This window comes from Lissotriton helveticus, chromosome 6 (assembly GCF_964261635.1).
Source record: "Lissotriton helveticus chromosome 6, aLisHel1.1, whole genome shotgun sequence".
Classification (NCBI taxonomy): Eukaryota; Metazoa; Chordata; class Amphibia; order Caudata; family Salamandridae; genus Lissotriton; species Lissotriton helveticus.
Genome location: NC_136067.1, coordinates 1,712,336,850 through 1,712,358,084, shown reverse-complemented (window position 1 = coordinate 1,712,358,084; position 21,235 = coordinate 1,712,336,850). Strand labels below are relative to the sequence as shown.

The 21,235-nt window shown below is 47.2% G+C and overlaps 1 protein-coding gene across 1 annotated transcript in view; it reads left to right on the top strand.

Annotated features, from left to right (window-relative positions):
• Window positions 1-21,235, top strand: part of KIF16B (kinesin family member 16B) — a 1,655,522-nt gene that overhangs the window by 1,323,491 nt on the left and 310,796 nt on the right. The window contains exon 23 of the mRNA XM_078649578.1: window positions 13,032-13,154. Within this exon, the coding sequence (XP_078505704.1) occupies window positions 13,032-13,154 (123 nt within the window). The remainder of the gene's footprint in view (window positions 1-13,031; window positions 13,155-21,235) is intronic.

The following is a 21,235-nucleotide window of genomic DNA, read 5'->3' as shown; positions in this document are numbered from 1 at the left end:
AGCTCGGTACCATCCACATCGTTCTTGCTGTTGCCTCTTGTGTCCTGGGCAAATCCAGACCTGCAAAATATGCCTGAGGGGTCGTCATCGAGAACAATGTCTTGCCCTTTTGGTCATTCAGCGCTCTTCGACCTCTGAGCCGGCCATCAACATGTCTCCTTAGATTTTGCCACCAGCCCCCCACATGATGCTACAGGTGGGCCACACTATGCCACCAGCACCAACAATTGCCTGTCTCCAGAAGAACGCAGGTAATTCTTTGGGGAAAGAGATCCTCTCGATGACCCCAGTGCAGATGATGGGGCCAGCTCATTGGATCCAGACTTTTTGGTATTAAAGAATGCCAGTGGGCTTGAAACCTCACTAACTTCTGTCACCGATGGGCTTTCCTCCACTGAAAGTGACCTCCTATCAAACAGTAATCAGGAGGGCTGTGGACATGTTACACCCGTAGCTCCCTTTCACAGAGATCAAATCCAAAATAGTGGCTGAATTTCCGCACTCCACCTCCCATCGGAGAAACTGAAATCAACTTCCATGTACAGACTGGTTGCCTGGCGATATAAGCCAGCCCCATGAAATCACGCTTCTTATCAGCCCACTCATCTCTGGAGAGACTACTGGTGCTGGCCTCTTGTTCCTCAAAAATGGCACTGGGCTCCGTTCATTCTACACCAGCTGGCAGGGAATCGAAGGAGCAGAAGAAATTTGGGAAGAAAATGTTTTTGGCAGGGAGTATGGCTTCAACTGCCACATACCATCTTGGCAGATATTTGCATTTCCTGTTAGATTTCACAAAGGCGGTTATCACCACTGTTTATGACAACCTGCAAACACACTTCTGAGTTGAGCTGCTGAACGGAAACGGTCAGGCTGCCACAAAACTGGTTATACAGTCTGGCCTAGATACTGCGGATTCAGTGGCAAGAGCCATGGAGATAGTCATCTCCTCACCTTATCTCACCAAGTAAAGAAATTCAGGCTTTTCATCAGACGTACAGAACACGCATAGGCGAATCTCCACTTTGCAGTGCCAAAGCAGACTCTGCACTGGAGAGGTTTAAGGACAGCAAAGCCACAGCCAGATCCTTTGATCTCCAAGCAAAACCTAGATACTACCGTAAGTTTCAGAAGTGTCATGGCTTTAGCAAGAGCTTTTTCATTTCAAGGCGGTCAACAGTGTGTAGTTGAGCAAAAGCAGGCGAATTCCCTCTACAAATAATGTAGAGGATGAGGCAAGAGATGAATCAGACCGATCCCACTCCCTAACTCCTCCTCCTCCTCCTCCTCCTCCTCCTCCTCTTCCTCCTCTTCGTCTTCCCCAGCCGCCACAGAGAAGCAGCCCTAGAATTGCCTTACTTGAATACACACATCTCATTAGAGGATGAATATCCTCCTTTTTTAAGGTTGTAGGGCCATTACCTCAGACCTCCGCCCATCCTTCTATGCTTCCAATAGTCCATATTCTCACCTCCAACAAGACTTTCCATCCTTCCTTCTCAAAGGTGCAGTAAAGTTGGTTCAAGAGCAAAAGCGGGTTCATGGGTGCTACTCCCAGAACTCCCTGCTCACCAAAATGGATGTCACTCTCCATCGAATCAGAGACCTCAGGATGCTAAACTGGTTTCTGAGAAAGGAATAGTTCAAAATGCTCACTCTAGTTTAGGCTCTACTTGCACTGGAAGCAGAAGACTGTATGGTGACTGTCGACTTCCAGGATGCCTGTTTCCGCATCCCTATCCTGCAGCCACACAGGATGTTTTTTCGTTTCACGGTCGGATCGGAGCACTGCCAGTTTGTGGTCCTTCCATTTGGCCTCACTCCCACTTCTTGAGTCTCCACAAAGGTGATGGCGTTTGCAGCCCACCTCAGATAGGAGGGAATTCCGGTTTTTCCCTACCTGGATGATAGGCTCATCAAAGTCAGCTCTCCAGAGATGGTGTCTCTCCACTTGCGGGCGGCAATCATGTTTTTTTTTTTTTAACCTGGGCTTTTCGATCAACAAGCCCAAGTCTCATCTATTGCCTTCTCAGCACATCCTGTTCATAGGGGCAGTACTGGTCACACGAGTCTTCCCTTCCCTCCTCCTCAGAGGGTTCAAGATATTGAGGCTTTAATTGCGATGTTTCAAAATGGAGCGATTATTCCAGTCCTAACAGTCTAGGTTTGTTCGGTCTGCTAGCCTTCTGCATCCTGTTGGTCACTCATGCACACTGGCCCATGGGAGTCCTCCATTGGTGCCTCCAAAGTCAGTGGTTAAAACACAACAGAGATCTCTAAGCCTGCTTCAAAATCTCCAGGGACACTGTGGTGGACCTGCCATGGTAGAGTGTGAATCGCAACCTTTCTCAAGGGAAGTTGTTTCCCCCTCTTCCTCAGGTAGTAACAGTAATTAGGAATGCCTCCACTCTCGGTTGGGATGCTTATCTGAAGGAATTGGAGATCAGAGTGCCTTGGACTCCAGAAAAACAAATTCTACACATCAGTCTATACAATTACTAACAAGGTGCCTAGTTCTGAAGGTCTTCTCTCCTTTATTTCGCAGTCAGTCTAGTCTGATCTTGATAGATAATGACTGTGTTGTGGTACATAAACAGTTCGGGCTGGACTGTTCCCATGAGGCACAGGGTCAGACTGATTTGCATATAGCCATGTCTGAACTGGGGTGGCAGAGTGGGCTAAAGAATGGTGATGGATCAAACCCAGATCTTTTGACTGGGTGTGAATGTTTGATTGGTTCTGATGCTCCGTCCATCACCACCCCCTTTTGTACCGCTTTGGCCGCCATAAGTGTGGCAGGGTATGCTCAGACGTGAGTCCCTTGCTCACTTTGCCACTGGATTCAAGCAAGCCGGGCTGAAGACGGCTGGAATGCCAGAAACCGGTCCTCGGAAGCTTGTTTCCGGTCCAGGGAAGGCATGGCTTGGCAGTTCGGGCTGGACTGTTCCCATGAGGCACAGGGTCAGACTGATTTGCATATAGCCATGTCTGAACTGGGGTGGCAGAGTGGGCTAAAGAACGGTGATGGATCAAACCCAGATCTTTTGACTGGGTGTGAGTGTTTGATTGGTTCTGATGCTCCGTCCATCACCACCCCCTTTTGTACCGTGGTACACAAACACGCAGGGAGGAAGCAGGTTCGTATCTTCTCTACTGAAAAACTTTAAGTTTCTGGCCCTGGCCTCAGGAACACCAGATTTTGGTAGTGGTAGATAACCTGGCCGAAGTTCTCAGTATGCAAGGGGACAGTCTCAGCTGGCGTCATCTTGCTGACTACAAATGGTGTCTCCATCCAGAGGTAGTCCAGGACATCTTCTAACTGTGAGGGACTCCTCAGATAAACTTGTTTACCATTCAAGAATGCTCACTGCCTGACATACTGTATCTTCCGGTATCCTATGCAGGGATCTCTAAGGGAATGCGTTTTGCTTGAAGTGGAACTTTCCACTTCTTTCCGTATTTCCTCCCATACTCTTGATTTCTCACATCTTCATGAAGATTCACCTAAATCGGATCCAAGTAATCCTAATCGCCGTAGACTGGCCACAAAATGTTTAGTATGCAGATGTCATTTCCCTCTCTATGTGCTCCGCTCTGTCTGCCTCACAGAGTAGACCCGGCTTGTTCAGGTTCTACATGCCAGGCTCCAGGACCTCTACCTATTTGCCTGCAGGTTGAGCAGGGCCACAAGAGGTAATTTTCTTTACCCCCCCTGAAGGGATGCGTGCTATTTTATGTTCAATAAGACACTCAAACAAAACTATTTATTCTGGCAGATGGGCCAAATTTGTTAAATAGTGTACAGACAAGATCATAGATCCTCTTCCAGCTCACCCGTATGGCATTCTCAATCTTGCCCTCCTGCTGATCCGGCAAGGCTGTGCATTGGCTACTGTTACAGTTATTTGTCAGACTTATTGGCCTCCCTATTTGTACCTAACCAACCATCCCTCTTTAAATCACCCATTATTATGAGATTCCCCAAAATCGTCAAAAATAAATACCCTCTTACTCCAGTTATAATGCCTCAATGGGATTATAACTTAGTTCTTACTTTCCTAATGTGTTCCCCATTTGAACCATTACACAGTTGTCCCTTACGTTTACTGATATTTAAGACAATTTTCTTAATCATATCACGTCTGCAAGGCGGGTACGCAATTAGAAGGTTTGAGCATAAAAGCCCCCTTCACTACCGTCTTTCCTGAAAAGCTGGTGTTTAGAACCAGTGCTCTCTTCCTGCTTGCAGTCGTTACGCACTTCCACGAAGGCCAGTCCATTACCTTTTCCACATTCTAGTCTCTGCCATTCCCAACTTCAGAAGGAATTCATATTATTCATGTGGGTCTAATGAAGTGTTTAGGGAGAGACACACTCCAACCCACAAAACCATAAGCCCATTGCTATTTACAAACTTCATTTCTAAAGTTAAGTTAACTCCAAAAAGACCCAAAACAGTAGTAAATGTACTCCGGCTCTCACCTGGAGTAAGTCCCACACCACACGCAGCTGACAACTATAACTCTATGGCCAAGTCTTCTACTTCAGCACTAGCGAGAGGAGTGCCTGCAGTAGATATTTTTAAAGCAGCACCTTGGCCATCCCTTCACACGTTTGCGAAATACTACTGTGTAGATTCTGAGGTGAGAAGAGATGGTCACTTTGCACACTCAATTCTTCAGGATTTTTTGGTATAACGAGCCATGCGCCGACCTCCGGGTATTGGGACTGCTAAAACATTATGATTCTGCCGATTGGAGAGGCCATCAGAAGAACAAGTTACTTGCCTTCAGTAACACTTGCTGGTGAATACAGTATCCAGCAGAAGATTCCTCACTGACCCACCCCCTTCCCCATTGCATGGCTGTCTATGCCAATAATCCTGTTGATATGTTTTTTGTATTCAACTGAAAACTGCATCTATTGTGTTGATGTTGGTATCATGTGTTTGCCTCGAAAGGGCTCAAACAAATGGATGATCACGGACGTCAGCAGACATATAGGTGCCCTGTATGGCTTCACTGACATCATGAGGTACAGCATGCAGCATTGAAGTGGAGCTTGCACTCCTTACCTGCATGGGAGAGAGCTATTAATGAGTTTCCAGATCCATACTGGCTCCTGTGATATTCAAAAGGTGAGGAATTGGCAGGTACATACAACATCCACCAGAAAATTTACAACTGAAGGGAAGCAACCTATTAGCTTGAGCCAATTTACAGACCCACCTTCTTGGAGGTGCGGCTATGGTATCTATTCAAAACATGAGGAATCTGCTGTGAGAAGTATCTACCAGAAGTACCTGTTACTGACCTTTAGTAACTCTCTTTCTGGCAGATGCTATATCTCACTGCAGATTCATCAATGGACTCCCACCATCCTCCCTGATCTGTGAACTGGACTTTTTCCCACCTACAAAGTATAGAACTGTCCATACTAGTAACAGCCAATTTTTGGGCTCTACATCCGGGGGTCGACAGCCTAAAAAGCAGCTGTCAGTGCGCCTATATGCGGTTCTGAACGTCTTTCAGAGTGGAACTACATTGGCATGGAACCACATGACACCACATACTAGCATGCAGAGGTAATGCGTGAAAATCTTTCAGATCAAATCTGATGCCTGTGAAATATTCAAAATGTGGGGAATCTGCTGGTAGAGTATCTGCCGGAAAGATTTACAAAGGTAAGTAGCTTGTTCAGTGAATCTAAATTGTGATGCAATAGCCAATTCTTTAGGAGAAGCCAGAGCCCCCTTCCAGTCCTCTTTTGTCAGAAGACCCAAATCTATTTCCCAATCCTTGTGCAAGCGAAAAAAGAAGTTGCTGGTATTATTTACTAGCGATATGACATTTCGTGCTCCTGTAGTTCTTCCCTTAAAATCTTAGCCTCTCTTGGCCTAAAGTGAGGAAGCTCAACCAATCCCATGATGTAAGGCCCAAGAATGTGCTGGGGTTGCAGATATGTAAGAACTAACTGCAATGATGGCCAAATTATTCCTGTAAAGCAATAATGGATTTAATTGCTGTCTCAGACATGAGTCTAGAAATTTCAAGTGTCCCATTGTTGGAAAGCCTGCAATTCTGTCACTTGGTGAAGTTGTCCTCTCGTCCAGAGTGGGGCCTTTTTAGTACGTTTGTTTCCCATCCATCCATATGTTGTGCCATATTTGGAACATTACCTTGGTGACTGGCGGAAGAGGAATTAGGGTGTCCCCCATACAGGAGATGCAGCACCTGTACCCCCTGCATTGTCCATTTCTCAGACGCAAATGCAGGGTTCTCCCTGCATATCGTACCATCACTTATTCAGAATCACCAAGAGAACCCCCTAAGTATAATGTGATATCAGATGTCACTATACCCCATCATGAGCACTTCTAAAGAGTGATTGTAGATATACTGTAATTCCAAAGAAATCCCCTCCAAATACAGTTACTCTTTACAAAGAAGGGACCTGGGACTGTATATGGGAAATTCTGTAGTTGGTAAAGCAGACATACAGTTTTCTGAGTCCCACAGTAATGGTAATGGAAGGGGAGACCAAAACTTTACATCTCTGAGCAGTTTATCATCTGCAGTTGATGTTTCTTGCCCAGGCTCTCTGAATGTCTTTTGTCACATATACACTTAGATATTTAAATCCATTGGTGACCACCTGTGGGTCCCGTGCCCTACATAAGTCTTGTGAGGGGAATCACTAACGGGGAACAGAGCTGATTTGGCTGTATTAATGTGGTGCCCAGAGAACCTGCTAAAGACATGTACAATCTGCAGTACTCTCAGACTAGGTCACTCAAGAACAGCACTTCATCAGAATATAGTGCCACTTCATCCGCCTCCCCAGGTGCTGTATCAAAGCCTTTAACTTGGGTATCCACCCTAATCCATATGAGTGGTTTCATAGTGAGGGCAAATAGTAGAGGAGAATGGGGGCAACTCTTTCTAGCACCCCATCGCACCTGAAACGAGTGAGGTAGCCCTCCCAATCCTGAACCCTGCTGTTAAGTCTGTGCATAACAGCTGCACCTACTTCCTAAATTTGAGACCAAAGTTAAGTCTATTCATCAGGAGGAACAAGTAATCCCATCCCACCAAATCAAAGGCCCTGTAGTCTAGCCGCAAGGGCTAGTGCTTTATATACATGTCTAATATTATGTCTAGTGGCTCACTTGGGCATACATCCAGATTGATCCAGTCTACCTAATAAGCTGATTATCTGAAGTAGTATGTTTGCTAGAGCTTTTTCTATTACTTTTATCTCCACATTTAGAAGGAAAATGGGGTGGTATGGCAAACAAGTCAGGTGGGCGATCAACATTATAGATGACAATTTTAGTCATGCACAGTTCTGGTGGCAGCTTCCCACTCTCCAGTGCTTCGAAGACAACCCCCAACAGCGGGGCATCAAGCTTGAACATTGAGATTGTACAGAATTATGCTGGGAATCCAATTCTTCCCAGGGTTTTTCCAGGTTGTAGCTGATGCAGGGCTTCAGATAGCTGCTCTTCTCTGCTGTCGACCTCTAGAAGATCTTTCTCTCCCATATCCAGCACCTTAATTGGGAGATCTCTTATAAAGTAAGACAGGTCAGTTGGATCTGGCGGGAAATCCAGCAAATACAGGGTTGAGTAGTAAGTTGCATATTCTTGGGCTATATTCAGGCCTCCTCTAATCTCTTAATTCCCCTCTACCCACAAGGAAAGCAATTAGATCTCATCTTATAGTGTTAGTGCATAGCCAGTGGAGAGTTTTAATGGCTTTATTACTCCATTGATATATCCTTCTCTACATGACCAGCGACAACCCTTTTGCTTTGTTTATTTGTGTCAGTTTCAGAACTGCCTGTGTGTGAAGGGAATTTCAAAGTGTAATCCGTAAGGGAGAAGCTAGATACTGTGACTCTAGTTCGAATCCCTAGACTTCAAGCTCCACAACCTCTTGTTACCTTTTTCGCTGCACACCAACTTGATAGCTGATATCTCCTTGCAGCATGGTTTTAAATGCCCCCCCATTGTGTCCCAGGAGAGTGAATAGAATCTTTGATTATCTCAAAATAGGAGTCAAGTGCCTCTGCAATATGCACCCTGCATTTAGGTTCAGCCAGCTAACAGGCATCCAGGTATCATCTCCAATTTGCGCACTTCGGGCCCAGCCACAACTTGTGTTGGGTTATAATCAAAAGCCCAGCCACCCTATGCATTTCAGAGTTCGGCATAAGGAAATAATCATGGTTTAAGAACTTTTTGTAGCCCCCCTGAATAATGTGTAAAGCTAATCTCCCAAGGCATCTATCATGCTCAGAGTTTCCAGGAACCTGGCAAAAGTTGGTGGACCTTGATGAGAACCATATTTTCTGCTCAAGCGATCCCAAACCCAATAAGTCACCCTAATCAGATCCCCTTCCAAAATCAATGGTTCTGTCGAGAATCTGTGCCAGTTAGCTGCCAACAGAATCAAGGAAACAATTATTCAGAAGAGGGGTGCATCTCTGTCACTGCCATAAATCTGCCCAGTTTATCTTGCCTCACTTGATGGATCTTAAGGGCAAAGCAAAATGGCCATCTTTCTGGATCCCCTGGTGGAGCCAACATGAAATACCTGGGAGAAGCCTGCCAAAAAAGGGTCTCCTGCAGGAAAAGTATCAGGACGGTGCTGTTTAGCCACCTTTATACCTGTTTCTCTTTTAATGTGATCACGGGCCCATTGACATTCTAGGTAAGAACTCTCTGCACCATCAACCTTTGGGAGAAGAGTGAATCAGAATTCCAAGTCATGTTGATTGTATAGGATGAGGGTGATGAGCTATCAAGGGCCAGGGTGAGATCCTCCTCAGTGCTTGGTCAGCATATCTCGTCTTGTTGCCGTGCCACACCAGAGCCATCTGGGGCATCTAGTAGCCAGAGCAGGATCTGTTTCTCTTAATGAATCAGTTACTTGTGTCCTTAAAAGTTGCAGCTGCCCTAAGAGGGTTGTGTGTGCAGCCACATAGTGCATTGCTCCTCCAGCTACTCCCAGACCGCCTCTGAGGTTTCAGAAAGGAAGGTGCAGGACTGGAACATGACCTTTAACTTTGTCGAAAATAGGAGTATATTGCGGATGCTCATGGATATCAGTTTTCTCTTGGCCTCTTCAAAGGATTTACATTGCTTTTCTACAAACAAGTGAATCCCAGTCTGGACAGATTATTATTGACTTGGAGTCATAACAAACTTTGCTCCAATTGTGTGCAAAGCAGAGGATTTTGTCTCTGTTTTTATAGTTCAAAATGGTGCGATTATGTAATGAGGAAGTCCCTTGAGGGATCTCTGTGAAAGTGTCCTATGGGAACATTATGTCACTAAGCAAGTAGATAGCTGCTCAGGGGTCAGTATTGACTGTAGTTATCCTCCCAGGAACTGTGCCAGGGACAACCCTTCACAGTTCTCTGGGAATCTCACAAATCCCAGGTTATTTTATGGGTGCCTCTCTGCATCCTGACCCTGGTATTAATATTTTTATCAGTTCCGGAGAGTTCAATGATAGTTTGTTGCAAGGTATTAAATTTGTCTTCTATGTTTGATACTTGCTCCTCTGCAGCAGGTGATGGAGAATTAAAAAAAGGCGGTAAGGGGGCAACACCCCACCAGAGCCCAAGGTCAAGGAGTCCCAATATCACAAGCTGGGCTTGTGTGGTTTTGGCAGTCAAAATATTCCCCATGGCTGCCCTTATTCCATGCTTCCTCTATGCTCAAGTGCCACTCTGGCTGCCCCTGCTGCCAGGCCTGGCCGTCCATGCTCCAGGGAATGCAGCACTCATCCGGTAAGGCCCAAGTAACATATGCAGTCTCCATGGGCTGCCTAACAGCTCACAGATGTTTAGCCCATGCTGCACCCGTTACTCCTCTGCCCAAGCCAGCATCCTCCTGATCAGCAATACCAGGCAGAGCCGGCTTTAGGGCAGTGCGACCGCACTGGGCGCTTACCTGTGGAGGGGGGCGCTGACCTCAAAAGGGGCGCTGCGTTTAGCAATATCTAATGATTGGAGAGATATGGGGCACTTTTGCCCGGTGGCAGTGAGAGAATCAGAGGAGGTGGTCTTGGTGGACAGTTGGTGCAAAAATGTATTTTCGCACCCGGCACTAAAGCCGACCCTGATACCAGGTGGCACATACTGACCCTGAGTCCCAAGGCGGTTGAGTTGAGCAGACATTCCATGACAGATTACAAGTAGCATCTGCATCCTGATGATGTGCATGGCATATGCGATGGGCGTGGAGGACCCTGGCTAGGTCTGTTCGCCACCATCGAGAACATGCAGTGTTAATGGCTTTGCCTCTCGGAGTTCCCATGAGAGCACTCACTAGGAGATGCATTCTTGCTGAAATCGAACAAGGGACTCTATATACATTCCTGCCTCTCCCACCTGACAGCTGAATTGGATTAAGAAGGTCCGGACGAATGTCATTCTATTTGCCACAGATTTGGCCAGAGGTGGGTGATATCCAGAACTCCTGTGCATATGTCCTGTGATAAGGCTACCACTGTGGGAGGAGGACCTCCTCTCTCAGCAAGAGGCTGCGGCGGCTCTTCATCTGTACCTCTGCAACTTACTCCTCCTTGGATGGAGATGGAGCAGCAGCAGTTGACTGCTTTTAATTTGCCTACCGAAGTGGCGAATAGCATCCTTGCTACCAGACGCCCTTCCACGAAATCTATCTACACTGTGCTGTAGGACAAATTTGCCACCTGGTGTGGTGTTCTAACCTCTGACCCCATGCAACCTTATTTGTCAAATGTTCTATTCTTTCATGAGCTCAGCAAGACTTTCCAATGAGCACCTTTAAACGTTATTTATTGGCCCCTTTCAGTCCTCTGTATTTGCGGGATTGGCCGTTCTTGTTTAAGCCACCAGTTAAAATGCAGGTCATTAAAGGTTTGATGCACATGTTTCCTCCCAAACCTGTATTGATGCCCCAATGGAACCTTAACTATGCCTTGACATCTCTTATGTGTATGCTTTTCAAGCTGATGTGTATGCTCTTCAAGCTGATGTGTATGCGCTTCAAGCTGATCCACAGTTTCTCTGTGTGTTTCTTGACCCTGAAAACTGTCTTCCTCATTACGATTGCGCCACCTCATTGCACCATCCACCACCATCTTCTGGACAAATTGGTGCTGAGGACCCTGGCAATCTTCTTAGCAAAGTGTGCGAGACCCTGTGACATACAGGAATCGATCACTGTTCCAACATTCTTTGCTCCCCTCGAAAGAATAGCAGCAGCTTCATTAGTTAGAGCCCAAGTGGGCTCCAAGTTTTTATTTTGATTACACTATGGCCCATCAAGTGGATGATCAGCTCTTTGTAGGTTTTCTGGAGTGAAGATTATCTTGTTGAGATGGATAGTCCTCTACATCAACATCTGCTTTGGATGGGCCGAGAAACAGCCCCCTGAAGATGTGCGTGTCCATTTCACCAGGGCCAAGGCCCCTACAATGATGTTGATGTGCGAGGTGTCCCTGTCAGACTCCAGCTTAGCGCCAGGGTGCTCAATTGCAAGTGACATTGCGCCCTACAAGTGCAACATTCATTAATTAATTCATTCAAAAGACAAGGGCACAGAGTACATATCTCCCAAGCTCCAATCCCAGTAGAGAGTAACAAAGAAAGCATTAGTTCAGCCGACACCCAGCGGTAAAGGGGTTGGGGTGTTCACCTATCCACCAGTGAAGGAGCCAATAGCACCCCACGCTGAGCAAACACATCTCATCCCCAAGTCTAGTCGGGAGCCGGAATGGGCAGATCTAACATTGGAACCTGCACAGCTAAATCCCTAACAAGCCTAGCAGGGATGCATAAGCATGCACAGCTATAAGACAAAGTGAAAGGCCACATCTCTCTTACAAGCTCAGGCCAGAAGGGGAAGTCCAAACCAACCTGTACCTCACAGCAAAGTTAGAGCACTCAACCATCCACTGTTGAGGGACCCAACACCTCCATGCCAAGCCTGGCCGGGAGCACATGCAGAGAGCCTACATTGAGTCCTTCCAGCCGAGGGACAAGGGGAAGAGTAGGGGAGGGTATGAAGTCCATATCCTTTGAAGAAGTTCACCTCATCTCCAGTCAGAATGAAACTGCTAGTCAGTCCAAAGCCAAGAATCCAGTGAATATCAGGGTCTACATTTTAACAGACTGACCCTAACATGCATAGTAAGAAAATTGGGGCAGGCAATATCCATAAATAGGTAATGTGACTAGAAAACATCAGACAAGCCTGAAAACCAGTAAGGCGCATCATTGGAAGCCTAAGCAAAACCTGCACATCACAGAGAAAATAGAAGTAAGTCACCTGTGCTCCAGCAAAGGTGACTTAGGCACCACACACCAAATAGTTTTACCATGCCCAAGCTTAGCATATTGAAAGAGCCACACCCACCCTTCTGTTTCTGGGGGTGAGTCCACATCCTTTGATAGAGGCCAGCAACAATATCCTGCCCCAAACCCAAAAGGGAGTCAGTGACGGTGAGGATGTGCAGCCTCCAACAAGCACTACATGGAGGCATGGATGTGCACAATGACAGTAGGTACATGCCCAGAAGCCCAGCAAGGGCCCAGTTAGGCAGAAAAAGCAGTAACACGTCCAGAAGAAACCAGCAGCAAACAGAAAAGAACCAAACATAGCCTACTTGGTGAGGAGGAACTTAAGAGGAGACAGGAAGGAGAGGGTAACTGGCTCTCAAAGGAGACGTGAAAAAATCGGAGGTTTCTATGTAGAGGTTATCCTTTATAGGCACACATAAATGCACAGAAGTTTGATTTTTTTTAAATATTTTGGGTAGGTGTCAGTATGCCTGTCTGCTATTTGTTGCCATCTCATGATATAACAATAGAATAAGTGTGATATATAAGTTTACTACCTAATACCCAGAAAAAGTATTGTCGATTAGGCATGTATTTTAGTTAAGTTTATGTATAGAGGTAATGTATGTTTACACAGTGCACCTTCCAGCACGAATAACATTCTTTGTTGTCTTTTGTTTTTTTTTCTCTACTAGCGGATATTCACGCGCTCTCTAGGAGCAAATCCATATGATCTTACAAACCCTATTAAAATAGGCATTCCACGGTACGTCCTCTGTGGCCAAGGAAAGGATGAGCACTACGAGTTTGAGATAAAGGTAGGTTCTCTTGAGTGCCTGCTACCCTTCTTATGTCAGTAAATATATACTGTGCCTCACGTTGCAGGTGTCGTAAACCTTTTACATGGTGATCACAGCTAAAGTTTTATCATTGACGCAAAATGTATCAAGACATATTGAAGAGCTCATGTACAATGAGAACAAAACTCACCCTTGTATGGACTCAAGTATGTTATTCGTAGATCAGTATTTGTTTCCGACAGAATGATCATATTCTTCTGTCACATGTATAGCTTTTCAGCAAAATTAAACTATTGAAGAGCCAAATAACGGTTCTCAAAGGCATGTATTGAAGCATTGTGCCCTAACAGGTAAGAAGGTATATTTGGCATATGCTGCTGTTTCCTCTTATATGCAATATATAGTTAAACCCATTTAGAAGGGAATAGGTCTTGCTGTAGTGACAGCAAGTTGGACTAGAAAACAGATTGGTACGTTTTTTGGATCTACTAATCAAACGAGGGAGGAGGAAATACTGATCTTTCAGTTTCCTATATTCAATCCAACTAATCAAAGGGGAAGGATCACTTGTCCTGCATGAACCAGGGTATGCAAGAAATAGACGAAGTGTCTCCAATAAAAAACCCTCATGCACGTGTTGGGATGTGGGAATAGCGGTTTATCTTGACTCTCCGCTCTTCATCACGTGCGTGCATAATCATAGGGTTGATTTTCGGTATGCAGCCTCCTTCAGGAGGATCTTACCCATAGTTCAAACCAGTAATGACCCAGTGATGTGGACAGTGTTGAATTAAAATACCCGTACAGCCAGATATTTGACTTTATTGGGTCTGGATTCGGGTAGCCCCTTGTGGGGAGTGCTGAGGAAGTGCGTTCTTTGAAAAAATTAAGAATTCAAAACGCACTAGCAATTAGTGAAAAAATAAAAATGGCCGACATGTTTCAGCCCCATCTGCCGGTATTCGGACTTAAGGGCTTTCTTCAGGACCAATCGTGATAAGTGAAAGTGGTGCAAGTCTACAAAATTATTGCAAACAGGTATAAGAGAAGGGAAATTATCAACCTGTTTCTTCTCTTTTAGGTCTCAGTGTACCTGCAACAAATAATACAGACATTTACAGTAAGACATACATGGGTTAGGGTAAGGGGAGACATATAAAGTAGTACTAGACTACTATTCCAAAATCGATTTTGTGGCAACTTAAAATGGCAATACTTTACAGGCCCCCCAGTAAATGGAAGTGTCAACTCTCTCTTTCTCCACAAACGTGTTGCATGCAAGAAGGATGCCAAACCATGATAGTTGAGGTATTGGTAAGCTAATATGTGTTCATGCAAGGTCATTTCGTTGTTAAATCTGTATTCACTCTCACGCGCTCTTGAAATGTGTGCTATTGCGCTCACAACCTTAAAAAGGTCCACACTCGCATGCGTGCTCATAAATCATGTTATGCTACTGAAGGTGTAGGTAACACGTCACACTCTGCGGTATTGAGATCTACACATACCTGAAGTGTATGTAGATTACACCTCCTTCGGGTATTGCAATGGCCTCGAGGGGGCTAGACCCAAAGAAGAGTTAAAAAGCTTTAGTTATCGGATTCATAATACTTGCGGTTGAGTCGAGCTGTTGAGATCTCTGCCGTCTACCTGATGCTCCTTTCCTCGTGCTTCGCGTTACGCTAAAGCTGCCTATTGCGACCCGGAAGTAGCTGCACAGCGCTACCGGGTTCACTTTTGCAATTCCATTGTGGTAGAACTTGAAAACAGACTCTCGGTCTGAATGGTAGTCCGTGGACAGGATTGGTAATGATTAGTAGGCTTTAACACGGTGAATAAAAGAGTCAAAATCATTTCTCTAATGTTTGTGCTTAATTAAATGATCATTCAGTAGTGGAAAAGCAGACTTGATCAAATTACGGGAAAAAGCTGAGAAGCGTTCCCGGGTCTTTCATCGCAGTTCTTTTGAGGTGGAAAATAGAAACAGACTAACGTTCATTGAGGTAGTCTATAGATTGTTATGCAAAAATGATAAGAAGGCTTAAAAAAAGGATCATACTTTGTTATCCGAGCTTAATTCGTGAACATGAGGAGTATAATAATTACCATGTTCGGTTCAAAAGTTGGGACTGATTATTCTCTGAACCCTCATGCATGGAAAGCCAATCGGTGTGCAACATGATGGATGGAGTGAAATGATAAGCAGTTACTAAGTTATCCCCTACGTCAAGGAAACCAGTGGTTCGAGGCATGTGGGCTGCTAAATTCATATCTTTTGCATTAGATCGCCGCCTAGTGTTGGGTCCGGATGATCGCACATTGTTGTCCTGGAAGAGTCTTCGAAGTATCCTGAGATAGGTGGCTCCTCCCCTGGACTACAGTGCGCATGGGCATCGGCTCCATCCCCAGATTGTTTTTTTCCGCCATTGGGTTCGGATGCGGTCTCGACGTCTCTCTGTCGGAACCGAGAAAAACTAGCTTTTTACGGCCAAAAGGCCTTATATTCTTTGCGTCGGTATTGTTTGCGCACGGTCTCGAGTTCTTCCGTCTCTTTGAGTCGGAATCTGCGGAGTCGTATCACTCTTCGGACATCGAGGCCTTCTCATCGCAACACGACCGCAACTTTTCAGCATGGAGCGGAGCCCGTTTAAATACTGTCCCGTCTGTGGGTCGAAATACCCACATATCGATGTGCACCCGGTCTGTAACAAGTGCCTCTCGCCGGACCACAACGAGGACAACTGCATGGCCTGCTCCAGATTCAGGTCAAAAAAGACACTCAAACTTCGGCGCGCGGTGCGCCTTGAGGCCAGACAAGCGGCCCCGGATCCAGAAAACATCTTCGGCGACCAAGAAGAGGAGGGCCAAAGCCATCATCTTCAAATCTCACCGCCCGCGACGGACATCGAGGCGGATCCGGAAGACGACGACGGAGTCGTGGGTCAAGGCCTTGAATACGTCGACGAGGTAGGGGACGTCGAAGAAGTTTATGGGGCCGCGGAAGATAGCTCAGGGGATGAGCTATGCCCCGAAGGTTACACGGATCAGGCTCGGGTCACGGGATCGCCAGTCGGCCTTACCCAAGACCCCGCACCGCAAGCCACGGCCCCGCCCTCAGGCCCGGCCACGGACATACTTGCTGCGAAGCCCGTATCGAAACCGAAACTGAAACAAGCGGTATCGACTACACCTAAAATGGCCGACCCGAAACCGAAACCGAAACTTACGGATTCGAGCGTTCCTAAGATGGCGGCCGCTCCACCAAAAACACCAAAACCTGCTGCCTCATCGACTCCGTCGACCTCCGGTCCACAGAAGTCGAAGAAAACTGTCGATTCGACGGTGTCGAAATCGTCGGCGGAGGAGGTTTCCTCTAAGAAGGGAGTTCGGCACGGGTCGACAAGTGCGACGCCGTCTAAGCCCGCCAAAGCCAGCGACAAAACTCCGGTGCCGACTGGGACATCGTTAGTCGGACGCGGGGTGGAAACGGAGCCTGCAAAATTACACGGATCGAAAGCTGGAAGCTCAACACATCGGTCCAAAGACTCTGTGTCCACGGCTGCAGTATCCACGTCTAAGACTCACAAGGGCCTACAAGACGTCGGATCCGAGGGCAGGGTTAAGGCCTCCTCGTCGGCGCCAAGTGTCGCTGTGAGTGACGCGTCCCCCATCGCCTCTTCACTACAGAGGATTCGGGAGATGGCCTCTGCAACGCCGGCTCCGACGCCGTCGCACCAGAAGCCGATGGAATTGCCGGCAAAGCCTGCAGGCAAACTTCTCTTCCTTCTGCCGCCAAAGGAGGCTCCGAAGGCCTTTACCACGAAATCGGCGCCGAAGACGTCGGAATCATCAACGTCTGGAGCACTTTCAGGTCGACTACTCGACTCAGAAGAAGATTCTGAGCGTTTTATCGACGCAGACACGGGCAAATTGACCCTTTACAAACGAAAAATCACTTCACAGCCAGTAGACTCTTATGTCATCCCACTAAAGAAGAAACGGCTTGCTCAGGACGCTTCAGCCCTGATGGAACCTATTCAGCCTCCTCCTAGAAGGAGCCCAACACCTTCCCCAGAACACTCTGAGGGTGAAGGATATGGAGAAGATGACCAATACACTTTCCCCATCAATGACCCTGATGCACAGCAGGATTCCTATAACGACATAGGTGACCAAGACACCCAGAATGTGGGGCAGGACCCACAGCCTCTCATTGCACGTGCATCCCCAACAGAAGATTATGCAGGTTTTCACGCACTCATTGAACGGGCAGCTGCTAATCATGATGTGGACATGCATGCTGACCCAGTTGAAGAAGACTTTCTATTTGACACTTTTTCAGTCTCTGAAAGGACAGTAAAGACACTGCCTATGCTCAAAGGGGTCCTTAAACATGCTGCGGACATCTTTAAAGAACCAACCAGGGCGAGGGTGGTCAATCCTCGCATCGAGAAGAAGTACAGACCAGCGCCTGCAGACCCGGCATACATTCGGGGACAGTTGCCACTTGACTATCTTGTGGTCGCAAATGCCCGCAAACGGGCTAACTCCCAAACAACGGGTGAAGCTCCTCCCCCAGACAAGGAGTCAAAAGTGCTGGAGGCAGGGGGCAAAAGGGTAGCTGCGCAGGCTGCCAATTTCTGGCGTATTGCAAATACACAAGCACTATTGGCACGTTATAATAGGGCGCATTACGACACCCTAGAGCAAGTTTTACAACACCTGCCTCCGCAGTTTCAAGAGGCTACCAAACTGCTTATAGAGGAGGGAAAACTAATCTCCAACGCGGCCATAAAGTGTGCACTTGATGCAGCAGACACAGCAGCTAGGGCTATTAACACTAGCGTCATGCTCAGACGCCAGGCGTGGCTCCGCATATCGGGGTTTAAACCGGACATTCAAACAACCTTACTCAATCAGCCCGTCAATCCTGATAGACTATTTGGTCCTGATGTTGACACCACCCTCGAAAAGATTAAGAAAGACAACGAAACTGCTAAGTCTATGGGGGGCCTACAATCACAACAGTTCCGTGGCAACAATTTTCGTCGCTCAGGTGCACGTGGAGTCACCAGAGGACAGATGGGTCAACAGTCACAATTCTCCAGAGGTGGAGCACAATCCTCGTACCCCAAGCAAAACAAAGGGGGTTACCGAGGAAACAGTACCAGAGGACGTGGCAAAGGAAACAACAACTCCCGCTCCTCTGCCCCAAACAAACAGTGACTCTCTGTCACTGCCCCCCGACCACCTAACACCTGTCGGGGGGAGACTACAGCAGTTCCTGCCCGTCTGGAGAAACATCACCACAGACAGGTGGGTGCGACAACTTGTCCAGTACGGTTATTGTCTAGAGTTAAAGTCCACTCCACCCAACATTCCACCAAGGCAACGGCCTATGTCCGCAGAGAATTTGCACTTATTGCAGCAGGAAGTAGTGGTGATGCTGCAAAAAGGCGCAATCGAGCTCGTGCCGGTGGAGGAGGAGGGCACAGGGGTATATTCCCTGTACTTCCTTATTCCAAAGAAGGACGGATCTCTCAGACCCATTCTAGATCTGCGTCCCCTCAACCTGTATATACTATCAGAACATTTCCATATGCTTACACTGCAACAGATTCTTCCCTTGTTAAAACAAGGGGACTTCTTAGCAACCTTACACCTCAAGGATGCTTATTTCCACATTCCACTACACCCGTCCCACAGAAAATACCTCAGATTCACTATCCAAGGCAAACATTATCAGTTCAAGGTCCTACCCTTCGGAGTAACCACAGCCCCAAGAGTGTTTACCAAGTGTCTGGCGACAGTGGCGGCGCACCTCAGGAGGCAGAACATCCATGTCTACCCCTACCTAGACGACTGGCTCGTTCAAGCCAAGTCGGAACAACAGTGCGCCGCGGACATGTCGACTACCATTCACCTCCTTCACGATCTGGGCTTCTCGTTGAACTACCCAAAGTCGCATCTTCAGCCGGCGCATGTCCGGCAGTTTCTAGGTGCGACAATCAATACCCTGACGGCCATGGCCCAGCCAAACCAAGTCAGGATAGACAGCATGCAGTCGCTAATCCAAAAGTTCAGACCACAACACTCGCTTCCAGCGAGAGTGTTCATGCAGTTGATTGGCATGATGGCCTCCTGCATCTTCATAGTCCCTCACGCACGTCTACATATGCGTCCGCTCCAGGAGTGCTTAGCAAATCAGTGGACACAGGCTCAGGGACAATTGATAGACCTAGTGTTGGTTACCAGTCGGGCATACGACTCTCTGCATTGGTGGACTCCACACAACCTTTGCAAGGGCTGACTGTTCCAGGAGCCAGTGCCACAGATTATCCTGACAACGGACGCATCTCTCCAGGGATGGGGAGCTCATCTGCTCACTTACACGGTGCAGGGACTATGGACGACGCAGCAACAGAAGATGCACATCAACTATCTGGAACTGATGGCAATCTTCATGGCACTCAAGTCCTTCATTGTACATCTGTGCAACAAGGTAGTGTTAGTCCGGACGGACAACATGACCGCGATGTACTACATTCAAAAGCAGAGGGGCACCCACTCGCCACAGCTGTCTCATCTGGCTCAGGGCATGTGGAAGTGGGCCATTCAGAGGGACATTTTCCTCATGGCAGAACACCTCCCGGGCAAGGACAATCAGATGGCGGATCTGCTCAGCAGATACAGCCATCAAATGCACGAGTGGGAGTTACACATCTGTACTCCACCCGTACTTCCAGCAGTGGGGTCATCCGGAGATAGACCTGTTTGCCACAAACGAAAACGCAAAATGCCAACACTTTGCCGCCAGGTTCCCTCACCCACAGTCGCAAGGGAATGCGATATGGATGAACTGGTCAGGCAGATTTGCGTACGCTTTTCCGCCAGCCCCTCTGATACCGCTGGTGGCAAGAAAGCTAAGGCAGCACTCGATGACTCTCATCCTGGTTGCTCCAACGTGGGCGCGCCAAGCATGGTACACCACGTTCCTCGAACTCTCGGTGGTGCCGCATCAAAGGCTGCGCCTCACGCCCAGACTTTTGACGCAGAACCATGGAGACATTCAGCATCCAGATCCGCAACAGCTCAACCTGGCGATCTGGCTCCTGAAGTCCTAGAGTTTGGATACCTTCACCTACCTCCAGAATGCATGGACATCATCAAGGAGGCAAGAAAGCCAACTACCAGAGCATGCTATGCTGCAAAATGGAAGCGTTTTGTCATTTACTGTACAGCCAATAACATCAACCCGCTAGATGCATCTATCCCTAACATCATTTGCTATCTGTTACATCTTTACAAATGCAATCTGGCGTACACCTCCATTCGGATACATCTATCCGCCATAGCAGCTTATCTTCAAAATAGGCAGCATCTCTCTGTCTTCAGGGTGCCTGCCATTAAAGCTTTTCTTGAAGGCCTGAAACGAGTCATTCCCCCAAGAACACCGCCAGCTCCGGTGTGGAACCTCAATGTGGTCCTCACCAGACTGATGGGACCACCTTTTGAGCCACTACACTCGTGTGAACTCCAGTTCCTAACGTGGAAAGTAGCTTTCCTAATAGCTATTACGTCACTGAGGCGTGTTAGTGAGCTACAAGCGCTCACAATCCAAGAGCCATTCATTCAGATTCATCCAAATAGGGTGGTACTACGTACTAACCCCAAATTCCTTCCGAAGGTGGTGTCACAGTTTCATCTCAACCAAACTATTGACTTGCCGGCATTCTTCCAAAACCCACAAACGGTGGCGGAAAGAATGCTTCATACTTTGGATGTCAGGAGGGCGTTGATGTACTACATTGACAGGACACAACACTTTAGGAAAACGAAGCAGCTTTTTGTTGCCTTCTCGCCACAGCACAAGGGCAACCCTATTTCCAAAGCAGGAATAGCCAGGTGGATTGTTAAGTGCATCCAAATATGTTATCAAAAGGCAAAACGTACCTTGACAATACCCCCAAGGGCGCACTCCACACGCAAATTGGGGGCATCTATGGCTTTCCTGGGGAACATTCCTTTAGAAGACATTTGCAGAGCAGCCACGTGGGTTACTCCACATACCTTTACAAAACACTACTGTGTTGATGTAC